This window comes from Pinus tabuliformis, chromosome J (assembly GCF_031772625.1).
Source record: "Pinus tabuliformis cultivar Carrire ecotype Pingquan chromosome J, CPIR1, whole genome shotgun sequence".
NCBI lineage: Eukaryota > Viridiplantae > Streptophyta > Pinopsida > Pinales > Pinaceae > Pinus > Pinus tabuliformis.
The window spans coordinates 1249316681-1249336299 of record NC_142295.1 but is presented as its reverse complement, the minus strand read 5'-3'; the positions used below and the strand labels follow the sequence as shown (position 1 = coordinate 1249336299).

The window sequence follows — 19619 nt, the reverse complement described above, 5'->3', positions numbered from 1 at the left end:
TTCTCCAGAACGGAGCGCCGATAAATTGGTCCATTGGGTAGCGGCGCACCTGGGGTCAGATCGATGGAGTGCTTGACTTGACAGTGCAGAGGAACCCCTGCCGGGGAGGTGAAGATGTCCTTGTACTCCTCCACAACCTTGTCCATCTGTAGTTGTCATGCAGAGGGACCCCGTTTGGAGGCCGCGGCCACTGTCTTCTTCTTTCCTTGAGGGCGTATCATCAGGAAAACAAATTTCCTGGTTTTGGAAATGATCTTACTGCATTGTTTTGCAGTAATCAAAGAGATGGCGGCAGGTGGTGCTACCTCTGGTATCCTGAACAACTTATTTCCCAATGTAATAATAACAGCACGAGGCCTTGATTCATACACAACATGTCGCTTCCACAAGTATGGTTGTCCTAGTAATACATCACAAACTTCAATGGGAGCAATGTCACACAATACTTCATCCGTGAAGGGCTTGATGTTGTATGGAAGGCGACACTGCTGGCTCACGCGAAGATCTCGTCCTTGGTGAAGCCACCCAATGGTGTATGGTTGTGGATGTGTTGTGGTCGGTAAGCCCAACCGCTTCACGACCTCTGCCGAAATGAGGTTCTTTTGACTCCCGCTATCAACAATGAACTATATCGGGGAGCCCTTTACCCACATCTGGGAGTGGAAGAGACGCTCCTCCTCCTCTGGATCTTTGGGTTCATTTTTCTGGATCTTTGTGGTAGCAACCGTGGCGCTGGGATCCGCATCAATGATCTGCTTCCCTTTTTCGTACCCCTTATCGGGTTCTGACTCAGAGTCGGAACATGCATCTGATTCTGAAACCTTTAGCTCAGCCACCAGTGACTGCTTGGCCCGACACTCACTTGTGTTGTGAGTGGAGCTCTTATGGAACTCGCACCATTTTCCAGTGTCCTTTCTTGGCTTCGCGGTGCTGTTCTTTGCTTGCGGCTTCGGCTGGTTGTCTTGGGCTGTCCCGCCTTGGCTTTGTCCTTTGTTTTGTGGTTTGGGGGCACCTTTCCCCTGCTTTGGATTCGCAGATCCAAAGTCTCACTTCTTTTGTTTAAACTTCTGCTCGACCTTGACGGCATATCGGTATGCTGCGCCGAGCGAGGGGATGTTTAGGAATTGTATTTCTTCCTGGATGTACTTGTGCAGGCAGCCACGGTATTTGAGTATCAAATGTTGCTCTGAATCCTTGATACCCAACTTTGTGCGAAGGGTATGTAAAAGATTGGTGAACTCTGGCACGTCTTGGTCCCTTCCCTGCTGCAACGTGGTCCACTTTATGTATTCATCCTCATAGCTTCCGACAGGGTAGTACTGCTCCTTGATGGCATCCCGGAACGAATCCCAGGTGGGTGCGGCTGAAAATAGTGAGCCAGTACTTTCATCCTTCTGCTCGCAGTAGGTTTCCCACCAGTCCTTGACGTGGGGGGCTGCTTTGAGAAGAGCAAAAACAATCTTTTCCCGACTCGAAAATTCATGAACAAAAAAATAACCCTCTAGCAGATTTAACCATTTATCTACGGCATCTGCGTCTATCTAACCCTCGAATATGGGTATTTCAAAATTAACTTGTACCTTAAAGGGTGTGGCGTTTCCAGAGTAGCTGATGGAAGCCGATGCGTTGCTTCTGGGTAGCCGCTGAAGGATCTGGGCAAAGCTGTCCATCATCGCGTTCCGTTGTCGCTCGAGGGCTTCTTCGAGCAAGATTTTGATGGGATCTCCTGCCCCCTCGTCTTTCTTCTCGTCCACCATGGGAGGCCGTCGGGATTTGCGAGGCTGGTCTTGCAAAGGTTCAACCAGTTCCAGCCCTAACTCCTTATATCCCGACCTTGTTGGGGACATGCAAAGAAAAACAGAGAAAAAGCAGACCGCTCTGATACCACTGATCCGGATTTAAACAGGAACGCAACAAATTACAGAGATAACCATATACACAAAGATGCAGCAGAAATAATACTTCATTTCATTAATGGAAAAATACTGAAATATGCTTACAACCAGAAATGGAAATAAACCAGCTAGGGCGATGGTAGCTTATCTCTGAGAAGAGATGTGATGGCTACATGCCTCTGAACTGTGTTACAATGAGGCTCGAAGGCCTATTTATTGTTGAGAAACAATGAAAAACCCTTAGCATTCCAAAACTTAACCCTAGGAGATGAAACGCCAAACTGTGGGCCCCGTTTGGGGGTAAATTGGTACATCAACTTCCCGGGGTCGTATCTTTGGCATATGATCTCTGTTTGACGCGTACAATAGCTCATTAGAAAGATCTATCCGAGCACTATCATGCTGGAATGGGAAACATTGGTCTGTTGCCCCTGGATTCCCCAAAAAACGTCGTTTAGGGCCTCAAAACAGCTCCGGAAGTTCAGGACCCGAAAAACTACTAAAAATAGTAAGTTGTGCTACAATTAAGGAAACTGAAAATGCTGAGAAAGACAATGGTGGGGGTCCAGATGGACTTGGCAGGTGGCCACCAATATCCACCTGGATCATCTGATCATTCTCTTCTTGATCAACGATCATAGGAGGCTCATACAATCTCAAATTTTCCACATCCATAATAAAATAAATTTTCATGTAAGGTGGAAAATCTAATCGAAAAGTGTTGTTACCAATCTTCTCCAAGATTTTGAAAGGGCCATATCTGATTGGATTGAGCTTTTTACCTTCACCTTGTAATATTTCCTTGTTGATGAATAACCAAACTTGATCTGCCACATGGAAATCATGATTAACCTGATTCCTATCATGTCTTGCTTTGTACTTGGATTGGCTTTTCTCTAATTGTTCTTGTACCCTTTGATGCACTAATTGGATTTGTTCAATGAAATGCTTGGCTTTGTCCACATCACTATGATCATCTACCGCAATATCTTTACCAAAGATGAAATCCAAAGGAGACTTTGGCAAATATCCCGAACAAGCTTCAAATAGAGATACTTGTGTAGATGAATGCTTGGCATGATTATAGGCATGTTGGATGTAATGAAAATTCTCATCCCAAAGTTTAGGATTCTTACCACAATATCCTCGCAGGAGATGCAATATTTTTTTGTTCTCTACTTATGTCTAGACATCAGTTTGTGGATGGAATGTTGTCTTCTTCTTCAACTTTGATTCCATGAGTTCCCATAAACTTGACCAAAACTTCCCGATAAATCGATAATATCGATAAGAAACAATCAAAGTAGGTAACCAAAATGAACCCATACATTTTGGAAGAACATCTTCGCAACTTGTTCAACTGTAACCTGTCTCTTACAAGGCATCAACACACATTTTTCTGAAACAATCCACTACAACATATGAATAATCATGACCTTTAATAGACATTGGTAGTTGCCCAACAAAATCCATAGAAATATTTTCCCAAGGACAAGAAGGGATAGCAAGTGGAGTGTACAAACCAAATTTCCTATTACTTGGTTTGCTAGTAGTGCACATAGAACATCCTTTTACATATCTTCATACAATTTCATTCATACAAGGCAAATAAAAATACCCTTGTAACTGAGAAATTGCTTTGCCTACACCAAAGTGACTAGCAATAAGAGAAGTATGGGCTTCCCTTGTGACATTAACTCTTTCACCCTTTGGAATACACAACTTTACAAGATGATACAACAACTTGTTATGAACATGATAATCCAACTCTTCAACATGATTGCCTTGACTCAAGTTGCATAAACATCTTTAAAATATTCATCTAGAGCATGTTGTTCAATATAACTTTCATGCATGATTGATTTATGCTTAAGAATGAAAAATGCATTAATAATAGGCCTTGATAACATATCTACAACTTTTTGGAAATACATTTCTTATACCTGATAATCAAATGAAATTGTTGTAGAAATCTCACCCATCTGAAATGTATAGCTTGTTGTAGCTTGGTTTGTGATTGTAAATATTGCAAAGGTTGATGGTTAGTATGAATAATTATTTCTTTACCCATCAAATAATGCTTCCACTCCTTCAGGATTTGTACCAAAGCATACAACTCTTTATCATAATTTGGATAGTTAATTATTGCATTGGAAAATGTTTCAGAATGATAACATATTGGCTTAACATATTGTATCAAAACTACTCCCATAACATATTCACTTGCATCAGTTTGAATTTCAAATGGTTGCTTGAGGTTTGGAAGTGCTAGAACTAATGTTGTACTAATTTTCTCTTTCAAAGTATCAAGTGCTTGTTGCTTGTCTCCCTACTGAAAGACTTGATTCACACTTGTCAAAGCATGTAATGGTGTTGCAATGAAGGAGAAGTCAATGATAAATTTTCTCCAATATTGGGATGCTCCCAAAAATCTCCTAACTTTTGTTACATTGTTGGGTTTAGGAAAATTCACAATAACATCAACATTGGAGGGGTCAATATTTAATTCACCACCTCCTACAATATGACCCAAATAAACCAAAGAGGTTTTCCCAAATTCACATTTAGACATCTTCAAATACAACTTTTCCTTTTTCAAGACATCTAGAACTTGCTTTACATGTTTTACATGCTCTTCATGAGTCTTACTAAAAATCATAATATCATCTAAGTATACTATGAAAAAATCATCAAATAATGGTTGTGATACATCATTCATAACTCTAATGAATGTGGCAGGTGCAATACAAATCCCAAACAACATAACTAACCATTCAAACAATCCTTGTTTTGTCAAGAAAGCAGTTTTCCAAATATCATCTTCAACAATCCTTATCTGATGATAACCACTTCTCAAGTCTAACTTAGTAAAATAAACAACATCCTTTAACCAATCTAGAAAACATCAATGTGAGGAAGAGGATAGTGATTATTTACCTTGATCTTGTTCAAAGCTCGAAAGTCCACACACATGCGCCATGAACCATATTTATTCGAAACCAAAACAAGAGGAGACCCACAAGGAGATGTACTAGGTCTGATGACCCCTTTTTAAAGAAGAAATTGGATTTGATTCTTAATCTCTACATTCTCCAAAATTGACATTCTTTACATGCCAATATGCAGAAGTGGTGCATCCCGTTGCAATTGTATCTCATGTTGGATTCCTCTTTTTGGAGGTAACCCTTCAGGTTCTTGAAACATCTTGTCATAAGGCTTAACAACTTCAACCAATTCATTCTTGAGTTTAGAATCACATCCTGATAAATCTTCAGATTCAACAGTATCTTTAGCTTTAATCATAAACAACGCAAAACATTTACTAGCATTCACAAACCTTTTCATTTGACCTGCACTAACAAGAGATAAGTTCATCTTCTTGCGATGTTCTCTAACAATATACTCAACTCCATATTTGAAAAGATGATATTTGTTCTCATGACAATAGAATATGGCTTTTAAATCATATAAATATGGATTCCCTAAGACAATCCCACAAATATCAAGTGGTGCAACATCAAGCTCTACCTCATCTATAAAATTAGCAGTGATGGAAAATTTGAGTTTACATTTTCTTGTCACTTTCAATTTGGCATCATCACATACCCAACCCAAATGGTAAGGTTTTGTATGAGCTGTATTTTCCAAGTTAAGTTTCTTGACAATTGCTTCAAAGATAAGATTGACTTGAGATCCACTATCAAATAATGTATCAACCTTTGTATGTTTTGTAATGACCCTGATATGGAAAATCTCACTTATTTCTTTATCATTTTGAGATTCAATAGGCTTGCTAGAAGAACTAGTACTTGTGTTAGAAACTATACCTTTCATTCCCATGGTTGTGATTTTGGTTTCATCGCCTAAATCATATCCTAGCTCTTGTTGAGTTGTAGAAGCAATCTTTTGTTTCCCCTTGTTATTGAACTTCTTTGGTCTCAATTCTGGATGTAATTTCCAACAATGGTCTTCATCATGGCCATATTTTGAACAACGTTTACAAGTAAGTTTATCTCCCTTTTTCTTGATGGTAGCATTGTTCTTACCTTTTCCTTTAATTTCCCCTTTCCTTTGTCTCCAGATTTAAAAGGTTTCTTGCTAGACTCTTGAGGAACATTATTTCCTCTTGATTCTAAATGAGTTGCATGAACACATACTTCATCTAGATTAGTGGGATTAAACATAGGTATAGTATGTCTCAAATAACTATACAATACACCTATATACTTAAGGAGAGTATCTTGTACAACCAAGATTAATGTTCTTTTTCTAAATTCTTGTGTGTAACTTTGGACACTCTGACCTTTAGCTTTTGTAAAAAATATTCAGTCCATTATTTCTTTTTGCATGTAAGCTAAAGGATAAAATTACCTTCTTAATGCAACGATAAAATCATTCCAAGATAGAGATCATTTTACCACTTTTCTTCAAATCTTCTTGAGTTCTGGCCTCCCACCAGATGAGGGTTGCACCTTCCAAGCGAAGAGAAGCAAGTTGGATCTTTGTGATATCATCATCAATATTTTGAATCATGCAAGAAAATTCAATTTGACGAACCGACTTATCCAACTTTTTAGCATTTACTTCTCCATTATACATTGGAAATTTAAACTTGACATCAAGCTTAATCAAAGGAGACTTAGCATGCCTTCTTGGAGATGTAGGAGGAGTAGGTCTATGTGTAGAAGGAGGTGAATAAGGAGGTGAGGATGGAAATGAAGATGGAGATGAAGGAGGAGGCGGAGGTGGTGGAGGCTTGCTCCCATTACCACCATAACCTTTTGGTTGATTAGAACTTTCTCCTTGAAATTGTGTTGTTCTCTCATTGTACAACACTTTCACCATCTCAATCATATCAAAGAAAGATTTTCTAAAAGCTCTCTCATCCTCAGACATCAGTTCTTGTCCTTTTCCTTCTTCATGTGCCATGACTTTTGGAGTTTGTGGCCTCATTGAGCCAATTTGATGGTTAGGTTCTTCAAGTACTCCTTCTCCTCTTCTCAATTTAGACCTTGTAAGTATTCAAAAACCTTGTGAATTATGTCAAGCCTTCACAAAAACCATGCTTTGATACCAAACTGATCCAAAATTAAAAAGTGAAGGTTTCATGAAATAATTTGCATGTTAGTTCATGTATTTTAGGAAATGGATTGTGATTGAAAAAGTACACAAACTTAAGTAAATTTTGCATAATTTTAATAGTTAAAAATGGACAAACATGCAACATCAAACACAAGCAAATTGATAATGGAGTTCATGCATCTTGGGCTACATCTTTCGGTTCAGCTTCCAGTGTGACCTCTTTATTATATGATCAAATGCTCAATACATCAACATATAAGCTTCAATTTGCAAAAATAATGCTAACATCATGTCTATAATGCTCAAAAATCCATGTTTAGGCTCTTCTTGAGCTCAAAAAGATTGAGAAATGAGAAAAATATGACCCTTTCTTCAATATAGTGTACAAATTGCTTTGCAAAATGCCTTGGCTCTGCTAATCATTCAACAAAATACCTCTTGGCCTATTGGTGGTGCCAAAGATTCATTGGGCGAAGGTCACAGGTTCAACCTGCACCTCCTGTATGGTTTTGTTATAAAAAAAAAAATAAAAAAATAAAAAAAAAAATGTTTGGGTCAAAGCCCCCTCCGAATCTCGCGTCATTGCTCACGTGGATTTCATGGTACCAAGGGTCATGGTCCACAGGCCACACACGCTCCCCTGGCCCCGCTCCTGGTTCTATATACATCATGTGGTCTAGGCCTTGGGTGCAAGCAGGGTCCCACGTGCCCTGCCCTCCAATTGATACGTCAACAATTATGTTATAACACAAAAACCATGGTTCGGGTCGATCAGGCATGCCTGGCAGCCTAGAATTAACCCCAACAACTCCACCATACCATAACAAATAAAAGGGGCCAACATAGTATTAACAATTCACATGGTAGCTTGATTGGTTGGGCGATCGATTTGTAATGTGGAGGTCATGGGGTCAAACCCCATGGAGGCTCATTTGGCGCATAACTAATTTTTGTTCAACTTCCCAAGGCCATGTGGTGGCCTCTCATGGGGCCACGTGGTGCCCTTTGATTGGTCCGTGTGGTGGCCTAGGAGTATCCCAAATTCAAATTTAATTGCCAATAGATATTCACCACTTGTCCTCACGCAATTAGTCCACCTTCCAATTCGTACATCCCAGTCATCCTGCTGACGTAAGCACCATGCCAGCGTACGGTCTGCCACATCAGTGTACAAACTACACAGTGAACCCTACACTTTGAATTTTTTATTGTTTTCCAAAAATTTCAGAACATGATAACTTCCTTATATGGCATTAGATTGAGGAGATTCAAGCATTGTTTGATTGAGAACGACGAGCTCTACGATTTGGCACTAGCTTCAGGAGATTTTCAACACTTTCATTTTTTAGCATATTTTTGATCTAGCTTTTCCCTGTTGTTGTTGGTCTATCCTCCTAGCACTTTAGATTTCGGGATATTGGTCTCTGGCCTTTCTCACATGTTCCCTATCTTCCTTTATCTATTGTGTTCTACTTAAGTGGTATCTTCTTTGACTTGAAATCTTCTCAGACTTATCTCGAGGTCCATCTTTTCCAGCTACAATCTAACCCCCACTTGTTTATTGTAGTAATCATTTATTTGGGAGAAGGAAGTTCACCATGCCAAGAAAATTTGTTTGTTTCCTTAGGGGAGTGAAAAATTATCGAAGGAGAGTGTGGACTCATGCTCGTTAGTAAGTGAAGTCCTCAACACAACACAACAACGAGCATATGTCACATAATATATTGGTTAAGCTTGATGAGGTAGATAGATATATCACTTGTGAGGTGGCTACTTATCAAACACAGACATCCTAGTTAAGGCGGCCTCCTAGATACCCAGAATGGGCCCTACAAGTGCTAGACATAACCAATTCATACATATTGTCAATCTATACTAGTAAATGGAGACATTGTTGGCTCGAGTTCCACTTGACCGTAGTGAAGCTAAGGAGGAGATCCTTTTCAATATGGATGAAATCCAACTATATATAAAGACCTTGGATAGGAAAATGAAGAGTATTGAGGGCCATCTTAGCTTACTTTCACTTAAAAATATGAACAAGATTACTTAATACCAATATATATATATATATATATATATATATATATATATCTATCCATGAATAGGTTTGTCAAATTATTATGTTTCAAATTAACAATGAGAAATTTTATGTAAATAAATATAAGTGTATATCCTTCTGAACTCTGGATCTATCATGGATAGAGAGATTAACTTCTTTAAAGTGAAAACATTTTCCCAAATTTTACATTCTAAAAAGTGGTTTTCACCTCGAGAGATTGCATCCATATCAATACATGATAGATCCAAAATTAAGATGGATTTACATTGGTTATGTGTGTGTGTGCACGCGCGCATGTGCACACACACCACGTGTCAACTCCATTTTCAGTGTGGACGGAATTACACATATCCCTCAAACTAAGCAACATGAATTGAAATGATTTACACACACACCACATGCTAACTCCACCTTGAGCATAGAAGGACTTAGAAATCTCCCTCATATTGAGTAACATGCAATTGAAATGTTTTAAGTATAATATTTTTTTCTTTTAATTGTAATATATATAATATTTAAGGTGGATATGGAAATATTGTATTTGAAATACTAATTTTGTTATTAATTATTTTTTTAAACCATGCTTCTACTTATACATGTCCCTCATACTGGAATGTAGAAGGCACTCAATAGTGTTGGAACTCACAAAATAGAAGATAGAATTAAGATAAATATGAGATGCATATTACTCACAAAATATAGATTTAAATATATTTTGTGTAACCATTGGATTCAACTTATAAGGTCTCTTGGAATCCTTGTGATGGTTCACATTCCTCCACACCAACCGTAATGTATTAAGTTTCTAACATCGCTTCGCCCCTTAATCTAAAGGATTGTATATGAGTCCAAGAAGAGAGTTGAAATACAGTTGTGTATAACATCTAATGTCTATATGTGCTCTCTGAAATGGTGGTTTAAGGAAGACCAAAAACCAAATGAAGTACCAGAAGATGAAGTTTTCTACTGATGGTGTAAGGCTAACCACCAACTCTGGAACTTAGCTCGAAGCAGTTCCTCGAACAATACTAAATCTAGCTAGAAGTTGATTATTTTTGTGAAGTGGAGGTGCTCCATGCTGATGGTTTAAATATGACCATAAACAAATGAGATGCTGCCAAAATCTTCTATAGGTAGTGGCTCAAGGAAGGGAAACTAAATCACGCTCATGGAACATGATTGTATCTTTGTTTACAACTCTAACTCTGAAACTGGACAATTTTGGATCTAGGTTTTGGTCATGGTTGTGGCTTATGATTGCTTGATACAACTTCAAAACCAGTAGATGACCACCAATACCCCCCTTATTTGATATAAGGTGAGAAGATGAAGATCTCTCCCTTGAAAGGCGTGTTAGTATTCGAGAATGAACTTTGTGGTATGACCAATATCTTCTTGGCTATTGAAGACCATTGCCAATAAGTGATCCATCCAAGGTGAATCTTTGGTATTACAGGAATGTTGTGTCTAGAACATATGTCTGAATCATAAGTATGCTTTTTGTAATAGTCACAAGGTTGAAGATCAAAACAATGACCTTTCACATTGCCAACCCAATCACAATGTTTGCATTTGACAATCTGAAGTGGTTATGGAAGAGGAGCAAGCAAAGATGGGTTGTCCTAAAGAAATCCAACACTCTAAAACTTGACGGGTTTAGAGTAATCAGGAATGTGAAAGGTCACATCCTTTTCATATCCAAGACTGTTTTGGTGCTTGTTGTTGATGACTTATTCCCAATGTCCGATTTTTGGTTGGGAAGTGCAATTGGAACCTTTGCATCTTCATGTAAATATGTTTTTGAATTGGCATCATTATTATAATCATGTGCTGGATGGTAATGAGAATCAACCTCAAACTCAAAAGAGAGTTATTGTGAACAAGAACCATTTTAGAATATTTATTATTTTGTTGTAGTTCATCTCATTGGAGTTGTGACACAAGTTGAAGAAACTCAATCTTCTCTTGTGCATCTTGTAAACATGCTTGAATATCGGTGAGAGTGGCATTTTCAATCTTGAATGTGTTGTCAACATTGGAAAGTATTAGAGTATTTAGTAACTCTAATAAATCAATAATTATGGTCATATTTCAATCTTAACAAACAAGGGGTGCCTGCTTCAACTAGAAATGCACCATTATTAGTCCTCTCCTTCACCAGAAGCTTCCCTTCAAGTTATTAGTTTTCATGCTTTGCCTAGTACATACACTAGTTTTACAACTCAATTAAATTATGCATAATGAATTTTGGGTGATTATCCCATGTAAATATCCTCAATAAACCCACTGAACCAAGCTTCAATCTTTTTCACAATTTTATCACTATTCAACAAAATAACTACCAAAACCTTAAGTGCACAACCCTCATAGCTTGAATTTTCTTGGTGTTTTTCTCATATGGAATGCATAGCTCATTGGTTAGCTTACAATGGCCTTTGATGAAACTTCTTATTGCAATATGTCTCATATAAACTTCCCACATGAAAACAATCTCAAAAACATAATTCCCTCCAGTCTTGTAGCGGAATAAGTACAAGATGGAATCTCAATTGCATCTTCAGAAATTACTTTTAATTGTTATAAAAAATAAGGATGCTTAGGATTTAATATCTATTACATGATAAAAAAATTATTGTTCATATATAAGCTCAACAATTGATTCATCTATTTCAATTACATCGTTCCTGGAAGGTCATTCTCCATCATATAGACTATTGGATTAGCATTAATCAGCCCTATCACCACCTAAAAATGAGGCTAATGGAAAAAAAATGAACACTTTACTTCTCACCACACTAACAAAATGGGAAGTCCAGCCTAATCAAATTGAAGTAGACATGAGAGTAATTTTTGATAAGATGTTTCTAGATCAATCACATAGGGTTTTCTTGTGCTTCTATGTTTCGAACCAACGCATGTGGTTAATCCTCAAGATGAATGAAAGATGATGATGAACCACATGTTTTGGTTCAAAACATTGAAGCACAAGAAAACCTTGTGCAATGGATCCAGAAACATCTTATCAACATAAATAATATCGCATTAGTCTCAAATAGGAAACCAGAGGAATTGTAGAATGAATTATACCACATGTAATGGGAACAATCTAGGATTCATTGGGCTTTCTATAACTAGAAACCACCCATGATAAAGCATTCAATACATGTGCATAACAAACAATACTCATATTTGTTACAAAAGATTCCCTTGACCATGGAGGAAGTTGTGTAGAGAGATTTTCTAGTTTGAACAAAGTTAAGAGGAACTTCAACAAGCTCACTAGTAGTGGCACATCTTATAGGAAGATGTCACTTCAGATAGAGACATGCAAATATAAACATGGTAGCACATGATGCAAGAGTTGGAGATGATGGAGGTTTGTATGGAGAACCCTTGGCTTGAAACTATGCACCACTAACAATGAAACCTGCCCTCATTACGCTCAATGTCTTCTCATTTTCAATGTCTAATTTCTTGTTCAAAATGGGCAGTGTCACACTCAAGCCCTATTAAAGGATTTTCATATCACTACAAGCCATAGAAATACGCTAATGTTTTGTTACAAAAAAACACTTACAATGACGCAAACGAGTGCATATATAAATAAAGGAGAGTGGTACAACAAGGAAACATATAGGCACATTAGGTTTGCAGGGAGTGTCAAAATTAATTAAAAAAATAGCATATGAAATGAGTTATGGTTTTTTGGGCATGTGATATTGATAAGCCATGGTATTGGCCCATGATATTGTAATGAATCCCATTAAGAGAGTGTATATTTTCATAGTTGTTCATTTTGTGGATAATTTTTGGATGAAAGTATGTAGAGGATTTTTAATCCTTTCGACGTTTCGAGTGGACACCCCACTGATCATCAGGGACTAGAAAGCAGAATGATGATAAACAAGTTCTAATGACCCTTAAATAGAGAAGAATATCAATTAGTCGTTAGGGATTAAATAATAAATTAATCAAGATCGTTGTTAAAAGAGAAGGTCAAGTCAAAAAGTTAAATTAAGAATAAATAAATCACTAAAATAAGCACACAAAAAAAATTAAATGAAATGAATTGATTAATTAATTAAAACAAATAAAATAAATAAGGGAGAATTAGATTTCAAAAGGGTTAAGAATAGAGCACCCCAAGGATCAACATAGCATATTGGGGGATGGACCAATATATAATTATTAAATAAAGAGAAAATTGGAATTGAGGTTTATATATATATATATATATATATATATATATATATATATATATATTTATAATTGTTTAATTATCATTGTGTGTGTGAGAGAGAGAGAGAGAGAAGGGTTGTAAATAGATATAATGATATGGTAGTAAATAGATATAATGATGAAGTACTAAATTGGAGAGAGAGGGGGCGAAGGATATGATTGATATGAAAATAAATACCTAATTAAATAAAATAAAAAAGAGGAGAAGATTTAAAGGATAAGAGATCGAGATTGATAGATTAGAATAAATGATAAGAATAAGAAAATAGAATAGCATAAATGGGAACAAAAGGGGGAGGAAGGGGAGGAAATGAAGAGGCTAGGCGAGAAGAACAATAAATATTGAGTGAGCTTATGGATAACTGGTTTTCAAGACTGGTTTAGTTTAAAACTATCTTCTCTATTGAAGTTGTTGGGGTGCTTCTTGATTTCAAGAGCTTCCAAAATGATTTGAGAGTTGTAAAAAGGGATAGAGGCAAGGATTTTGGATCGATCAAAGAAAAAAAGGTGTTTAGAATTAAAAGAGTGTCCAAAAATGGCATACTTTGAGAGACGAAGATGATTGGTATTAACTATTTGCTCCTTAAGGCGAGGGTTGAAGGGATGGCTTGTCTGCCCAATTTGAGACTTCCTGCATGAACATGGAATCTAGTAAACCCCTATACTTAGCATGGGGTCATACTTATTTTTGGATGATGAGAACATCTACTTCAAAGTTTTGTGAGGCTTAAAAATAGTTTCTTTTTTTATAAGATCTTAGTAATGAGGTTAGTGGTTCCCTTGACATATGGGAGAGATAATTGGCCTTGAGGAGGAGAGGAAACATAGGGGATGGATTTGTGATTAGAAACGGCCTAAAAAGATTTATTGATCAGAGATGAGGTATAACCAATGGTTTTGAAAGCATGGAATAGGTGGGCCTTTTCCAAGGAAAGGAATTGAGGAGCAAAGGTTTTTAAGGGCTCAAGAGATGAGAGTTTTTAAAACAATTAACTTTTGGGATGGGTGGTGGTGAGAATGGGTGTGGAGATAACTATTAGTGCGGGTCTTATTTCTGTAAGCTTATGGATTAGAAAACCATAAATTTTTTGGGTGATAAAGACATCTAAAAAAATAAAAGATTTATAAGACAAAACCTATTTACAAATTAAAAATCTTCTTAATTAAATAAAATTAAATCTCTATAATTAAAAAATTATATTATTTCACTTTTTTTAAATATCTATATATATATATATTAATTATTTTTATAATTAATAATAATAATTTAAAATAAAATTATAATTTAGTTAAAAAAATTTGGTTTTTTAAATTTTAACCATTTAAAATATATCATAAAATTAATCTTTTAATACCTATTACCATCTTTTATTTTATACAACTAAATTAGTTAATAAAATATTTAACATTTTCCTTTTCCCTTAAATAAAAAAATTCTAAATATTATATATTTTAAACTCTTTATTATATCACGGAATGGTGAAAAAGCATGATTACAACTTAAAAGCACAGAAGCCAAAGCTTCATTGAAACTTGAAAGCGAAAAACCAAAACTTCATCGGGATTCGAAACAAGATACCAAAAGTGTCACATGCGGTCTGTGCACGGTTTCTTAGTATAGTGGTCTCACCCTCTCCTGACCTTTCTTTGAGAAAGGCAAAATTACTTGGAAAAATTAGTTGGGCTCTTCGTACATATGGGATAAAATATATAAGTGAATTATTAATGGGGTTGCTTATATAGATTGGGCAAAACTTGCAAATGAGAAATGGATCTTGATATTATGGGGATTTATTTTGATATTACAATGTTATATATCTATCTAATGTTAGATAGAGAAAAATAAAATTAGTTGGACTTTTCATACATATGGGTAAAATATATAAGTGAATTATGAATGGGGTTGTTTTTATAGATGTGGTAAAATTTGCAAATAAAAAATGGATATGGATCTTGATATGATGAGGATTTATTTTAATATCACACTGTTATAGATGTATGCAATGTTAGATGTATATAATTAGATAAAGTTTAATTATTTTTAAAGTTTTTGGTTAGAATTACGTGAAATCATTTTTTGTTAAGTTATATGTTTTTGTTATTTAAAATTTGTTTTTGAATGTGTAAATAGATTAATCATTTTAAAAACTTTTGAGAGTTGTGCAGAGTTCATAAATCAAACTTATAACTCCAATAAAAATTTCTACCAAGTTTTAAGTAAATTTAAGCAGAAAATACCTTTAAAAAACCTTCCAAAACATAAGACAATTCAACTATAATTATAACTAATGATGACAAAGGTTTGTATTTACCTTTATCACCATTGATGTTTTTAATTGAAATTTCAAATAAATTTAAATAAAAAAAACTTTAAAAAACTTCCAAAACATAAGACAATTCAACTGTAATTATATAATAAGGGTGACAGATATTTGCATTTACCTTTATCACCATTTGAGATGTGTTTTTAATTGAGATGCCATGCTAAAAGTTACATTGCATGGTGTACACACTTAAAAAATAGTATATTGGAATATTTTTTTAATGTTTATAAAATATTATATTTAAATGTTTTTTTAATGTTTATATTTTTGACTTTTATATATATATATATATTTAAATATTTAATTATATATATTAGGTTATTTGAAGAACACTTCATTGCCATAGTCTTAACTATAATAGTAAAAAATGTTAATTTAATAAATATTTGAAATTAATTTTCTTAATCAACTTAATGTAACATATCAGTATTTAGTTTTTGTGTTTATCTTTTTTGCAAAGTAAAAAATTTATAAAAAGAAAATGAAAATTTAAAGCACCATCCATAATCAATTATCACACAGATAAGACTATTTGCAAATCAATTCCAAACACTAAAACTCCAGAAACAATGGAATACTGATACGAAGTTGGTAATAAAACTTACTTTTATATTACTTATATCTTACTACACTACTACATTACGCTACTACCTTATACGCTACTACCTTATAGAACACCTTCAAAAATTTAAACATAAAACCATAAACGTTTTAACCAATTTTCACATAATACAATAAACCTTTTATTGCTTCTTTTGAAACTGGGAGCTTTGGTGTTATCATTGATATACCAAAGAATTTGTGCTATGCTTGAAAGTTCACATTGTAAAGCAGTGAAACTGCAAAGAATGTATAAGAAGAATTAATCACAGGCCATTGTCTGTCTTACAATTACAACCAAGAATCTGCCTTCACTCGGAAATCCGAATCACATCCTACTTCATCATTTTACTTATATAGGAATAATCTTTGGACACAGTCCCTGTTTCGTATAGCTCATGCCCATCAACCAAGTCTGCGAGCAAGGAGGGCTCTGGGTTTGGGCATCGGAAGCTCCATGAGAATCCACTGCACTATTACCCAAATTACTGAGGTTTACAGCATCACAGTCATCATCAATAGGGGCAGGCAAGTTTAGGTCAAACAGCTTCACTCTTGTAGGCATCGCCTGCTCCATAGTGGCCTCCTTGTTGCTAGAAGTAGTACTAATAGAATCTGAAGCTCCGGCACCACTCCAATGGCTTCTCTTGTGACCACCCAAAGCCTGACCCGAACCAAAAGCCCTGTGACAGATTGAGCATTCATGGATTCTTGGGGTCTTCTTCCCTGAAAAGACGGTAGGCTCAATTACCACCGTTTCTTCCCTCGCTTTGACACAAGAATCCTTAGTCCTCTCCTCTGGACGAGGCTTCTGGAAATTACCAGGTAGCTGAGACTCCTTCCCAGAAATGAGCTCCTCATCAGTAATCTCTTCCTCTAGGCTCTCGTTCTCCTCCCCTATCTGTAAAACAGAGCCCTGGACCTTACTGTGGCTAGCCCTGTGGCCTCCCAGAGCCTGATGGGAATGAAAAAACCTATTGCAAATGGTGCATTTGTACCTGGCCTTCTTAACCCCATCATCATCATCATAAAGACCACCATCCCCATCAATTTTCTTAGATTTGGGCTTCTTCCTGATGCATTTCAGAAGCTGGGAACCAGTTTTGGAAAGCTTGAGGTCACCTGATCCAGTCTCCCCTGCCTCCTCCTGGAATTGTGGATTTTGAGTAGTGTCTACTCCACTTGCAAGCATTAGAAGACACATTGCCATGTCCTCTTCTTCATTATCGCTTTCTGAATCAAAATTATGAAGGGGACTAAGTTGGATTGCATACCTGGGTCTCTTGGACCTCTTTTGCCTCATCCACTTATCAAACCTGCTTGAATTTCCGTTGGAATGATCGATCTCAATATCAACTTCACTTTCGCTTCTTTCTTCTTCATCGTCTTGGGTTTCATGTTTCTGTGACTGGGCATCACCACTATCTTGGTGGGTTTCAGAGTGACACTTCATGTGAGCAAACAGGCCTTTCCAGGAACTGAATTCCTTCCCACACACATCACAATTTATAGAAGAATCGCTAGGTTTGAAATCGTACCCGTGATCCAACAGAAACGAGTAGTCCCGATCTGCAAACCGCCCGCTGCGCTTGGGGTTCCTTCGCAGAGCATATGTTAGATTACTGCCATTACTATCCAATCCCTCTTTACTCTTTTCCTCTTCCTCCATTGATTTGAGATCCGAATCTATGGGCCTCTTGCTCTTCTGAAGTTCAGCTTCAGTGAGTGTATCTGCAGCGATGGAGGCGGGGGCATGGGCTCTCATGTGACCGCCAAGAGCTCTTCCTGAGACGAATCTTTTGCTGCAAATCTTGCACGAGTGGTTCGACGGGTTCTCTTCTTCATTCTTCAACACCTCCATATCTTGGGCGCTGGAACACAATATTCCCACTCTGGTCATGCTGCAGATTTCACTGCACCTTCAATACTGAGCTTCCTTTATTTCCACACAGAGATTATACATCAATAAACCAGTGGACTGACAATTCAACCAATTCACGGTCGTTATACCTATAAGCAATTTCAAGTGAGAACGGATTCCATCTCAATTATTAAAATGAAAAAGAAAAAAGGCATGCGGGCCACCGTTTAATTGCGTATGAGACGGGCATTGAATTGATTTCAGTGGCCTAATTCGCGTGGTTAACTTGCACTAGAGGAAACGAAATTTACGGTGGAGGAGTGTGGAATCTTTGTTGTTGCTCTGTTCTGTTCTTTCCGATTCTTCTTCCATGCACCCGCCTACATATTGACTTACCTGCCTTTTTTCCCTCAACCCTCAAACCGCGTGCCACGTAGACTGACCGCGTGCCACATAGACAAAATCATTTTAACTGGGTACGGGTAACTAGATTTGTTGACTTGGAAAGTAATTTTTTCACAATATATATATATATTTTTTCAATTGAAAAAATCACATCTAAAACCGCTCTGGTTCTTAGACCAGCTTTTAAATTTATTACAAAAATTGTACCTAAAACAACTCTTAATCATACATAATCTTGCCCAAATTTAAACCGCAAGACTTATGAAACCAAACCTCCAACTCTTAATCATACATAATCTTGCCCAAATTTAAACCGCAAGACTTATGAAACCAAACCTCCAAACCTTCCCTGACCAGTGAACCACAAGCCTCGGTGGACCACAGCCTCGGGACTAAACCCTCCCTTATATAGTTACATCTTGACCGGAATACTTGCACTTGGGCTGCAAAGCTCCCGCGGGTCTCACTCTTAAAGAACGATTATGAGCTGTGCACGGACGAATTGGAGAGGTTATACTTTATTGCAATCTTTTTTATTTGTCGGGACTTATAATATTTATTGCAAAAAAAATATTTCTTTATGAAGAGTTGTGGCGAGGAAAGATTTGGATTATTTGAATTATTTGTTTATGAAGAGTTTTGGCAAGGAAAGTATTGACTTTATTTATTTATTTTAATTTATAAATATTTTTAAAGAGAGTTGACTTATTTATTTATTATTTATAAATATTTTAAGAGAGAATTTGACTTATTTACTTATTTATTATTTATAAATATTTTAAAAGAGAGTTGATTTAGAGTTGCTTTCTAGTGTGATTTTTTGAAAAGTTTTTTCTGTTTTTTTTCCGGTAGAATTTGTTTAGAATGTGTAAGGGATTTATGGAAATTACAAGTTCAAAGTATCCCAAGGTTTTTCAGCGCATTGAATCTATATATGTAGTAAAAAAAACCATCAAAGAGTGCCTCAAGGTTAAGCGAATCCATATATGCAGTGAAAAACTAGTTTAAACAACACAAATCAAGATTTCCACAAAATTTTCACCCTATTCTAGCCAGAAATTCACTAGAAACTCCAAAAAGTAGCACTTAAAGACAACTCATTTATTATTTACAAATATTTTTTTCTTTTTATTTTAAAATTCAATAATTCT

General features: G+C 36.2%; 1 protein-coding gene across 1 annotated transcript; it reads right to left on the bottom strand.

Annotated features, from left to right (window-relative positions):
* Nucleotides 1–16352: 16352 nt before the first annotated feature.
* On the bottom strand, nt 16353–18312 carry LOC149231738 (uncharacterized). Its single transcript, XM_089376362.1, has one exon. The coding sequence runs from the start codon at nt 18100–18102 to the stop codon at nt 16555–16557; it is 1548 nt and encodes a 515-aa protein (XP_089232488.1). The 5' UTR covers nt 18103–18312; the 3' UTR covers nt 16353–16554.
* Between the last annotated feature and the right edge of the window lie 1307 nt (nt 18313–19619).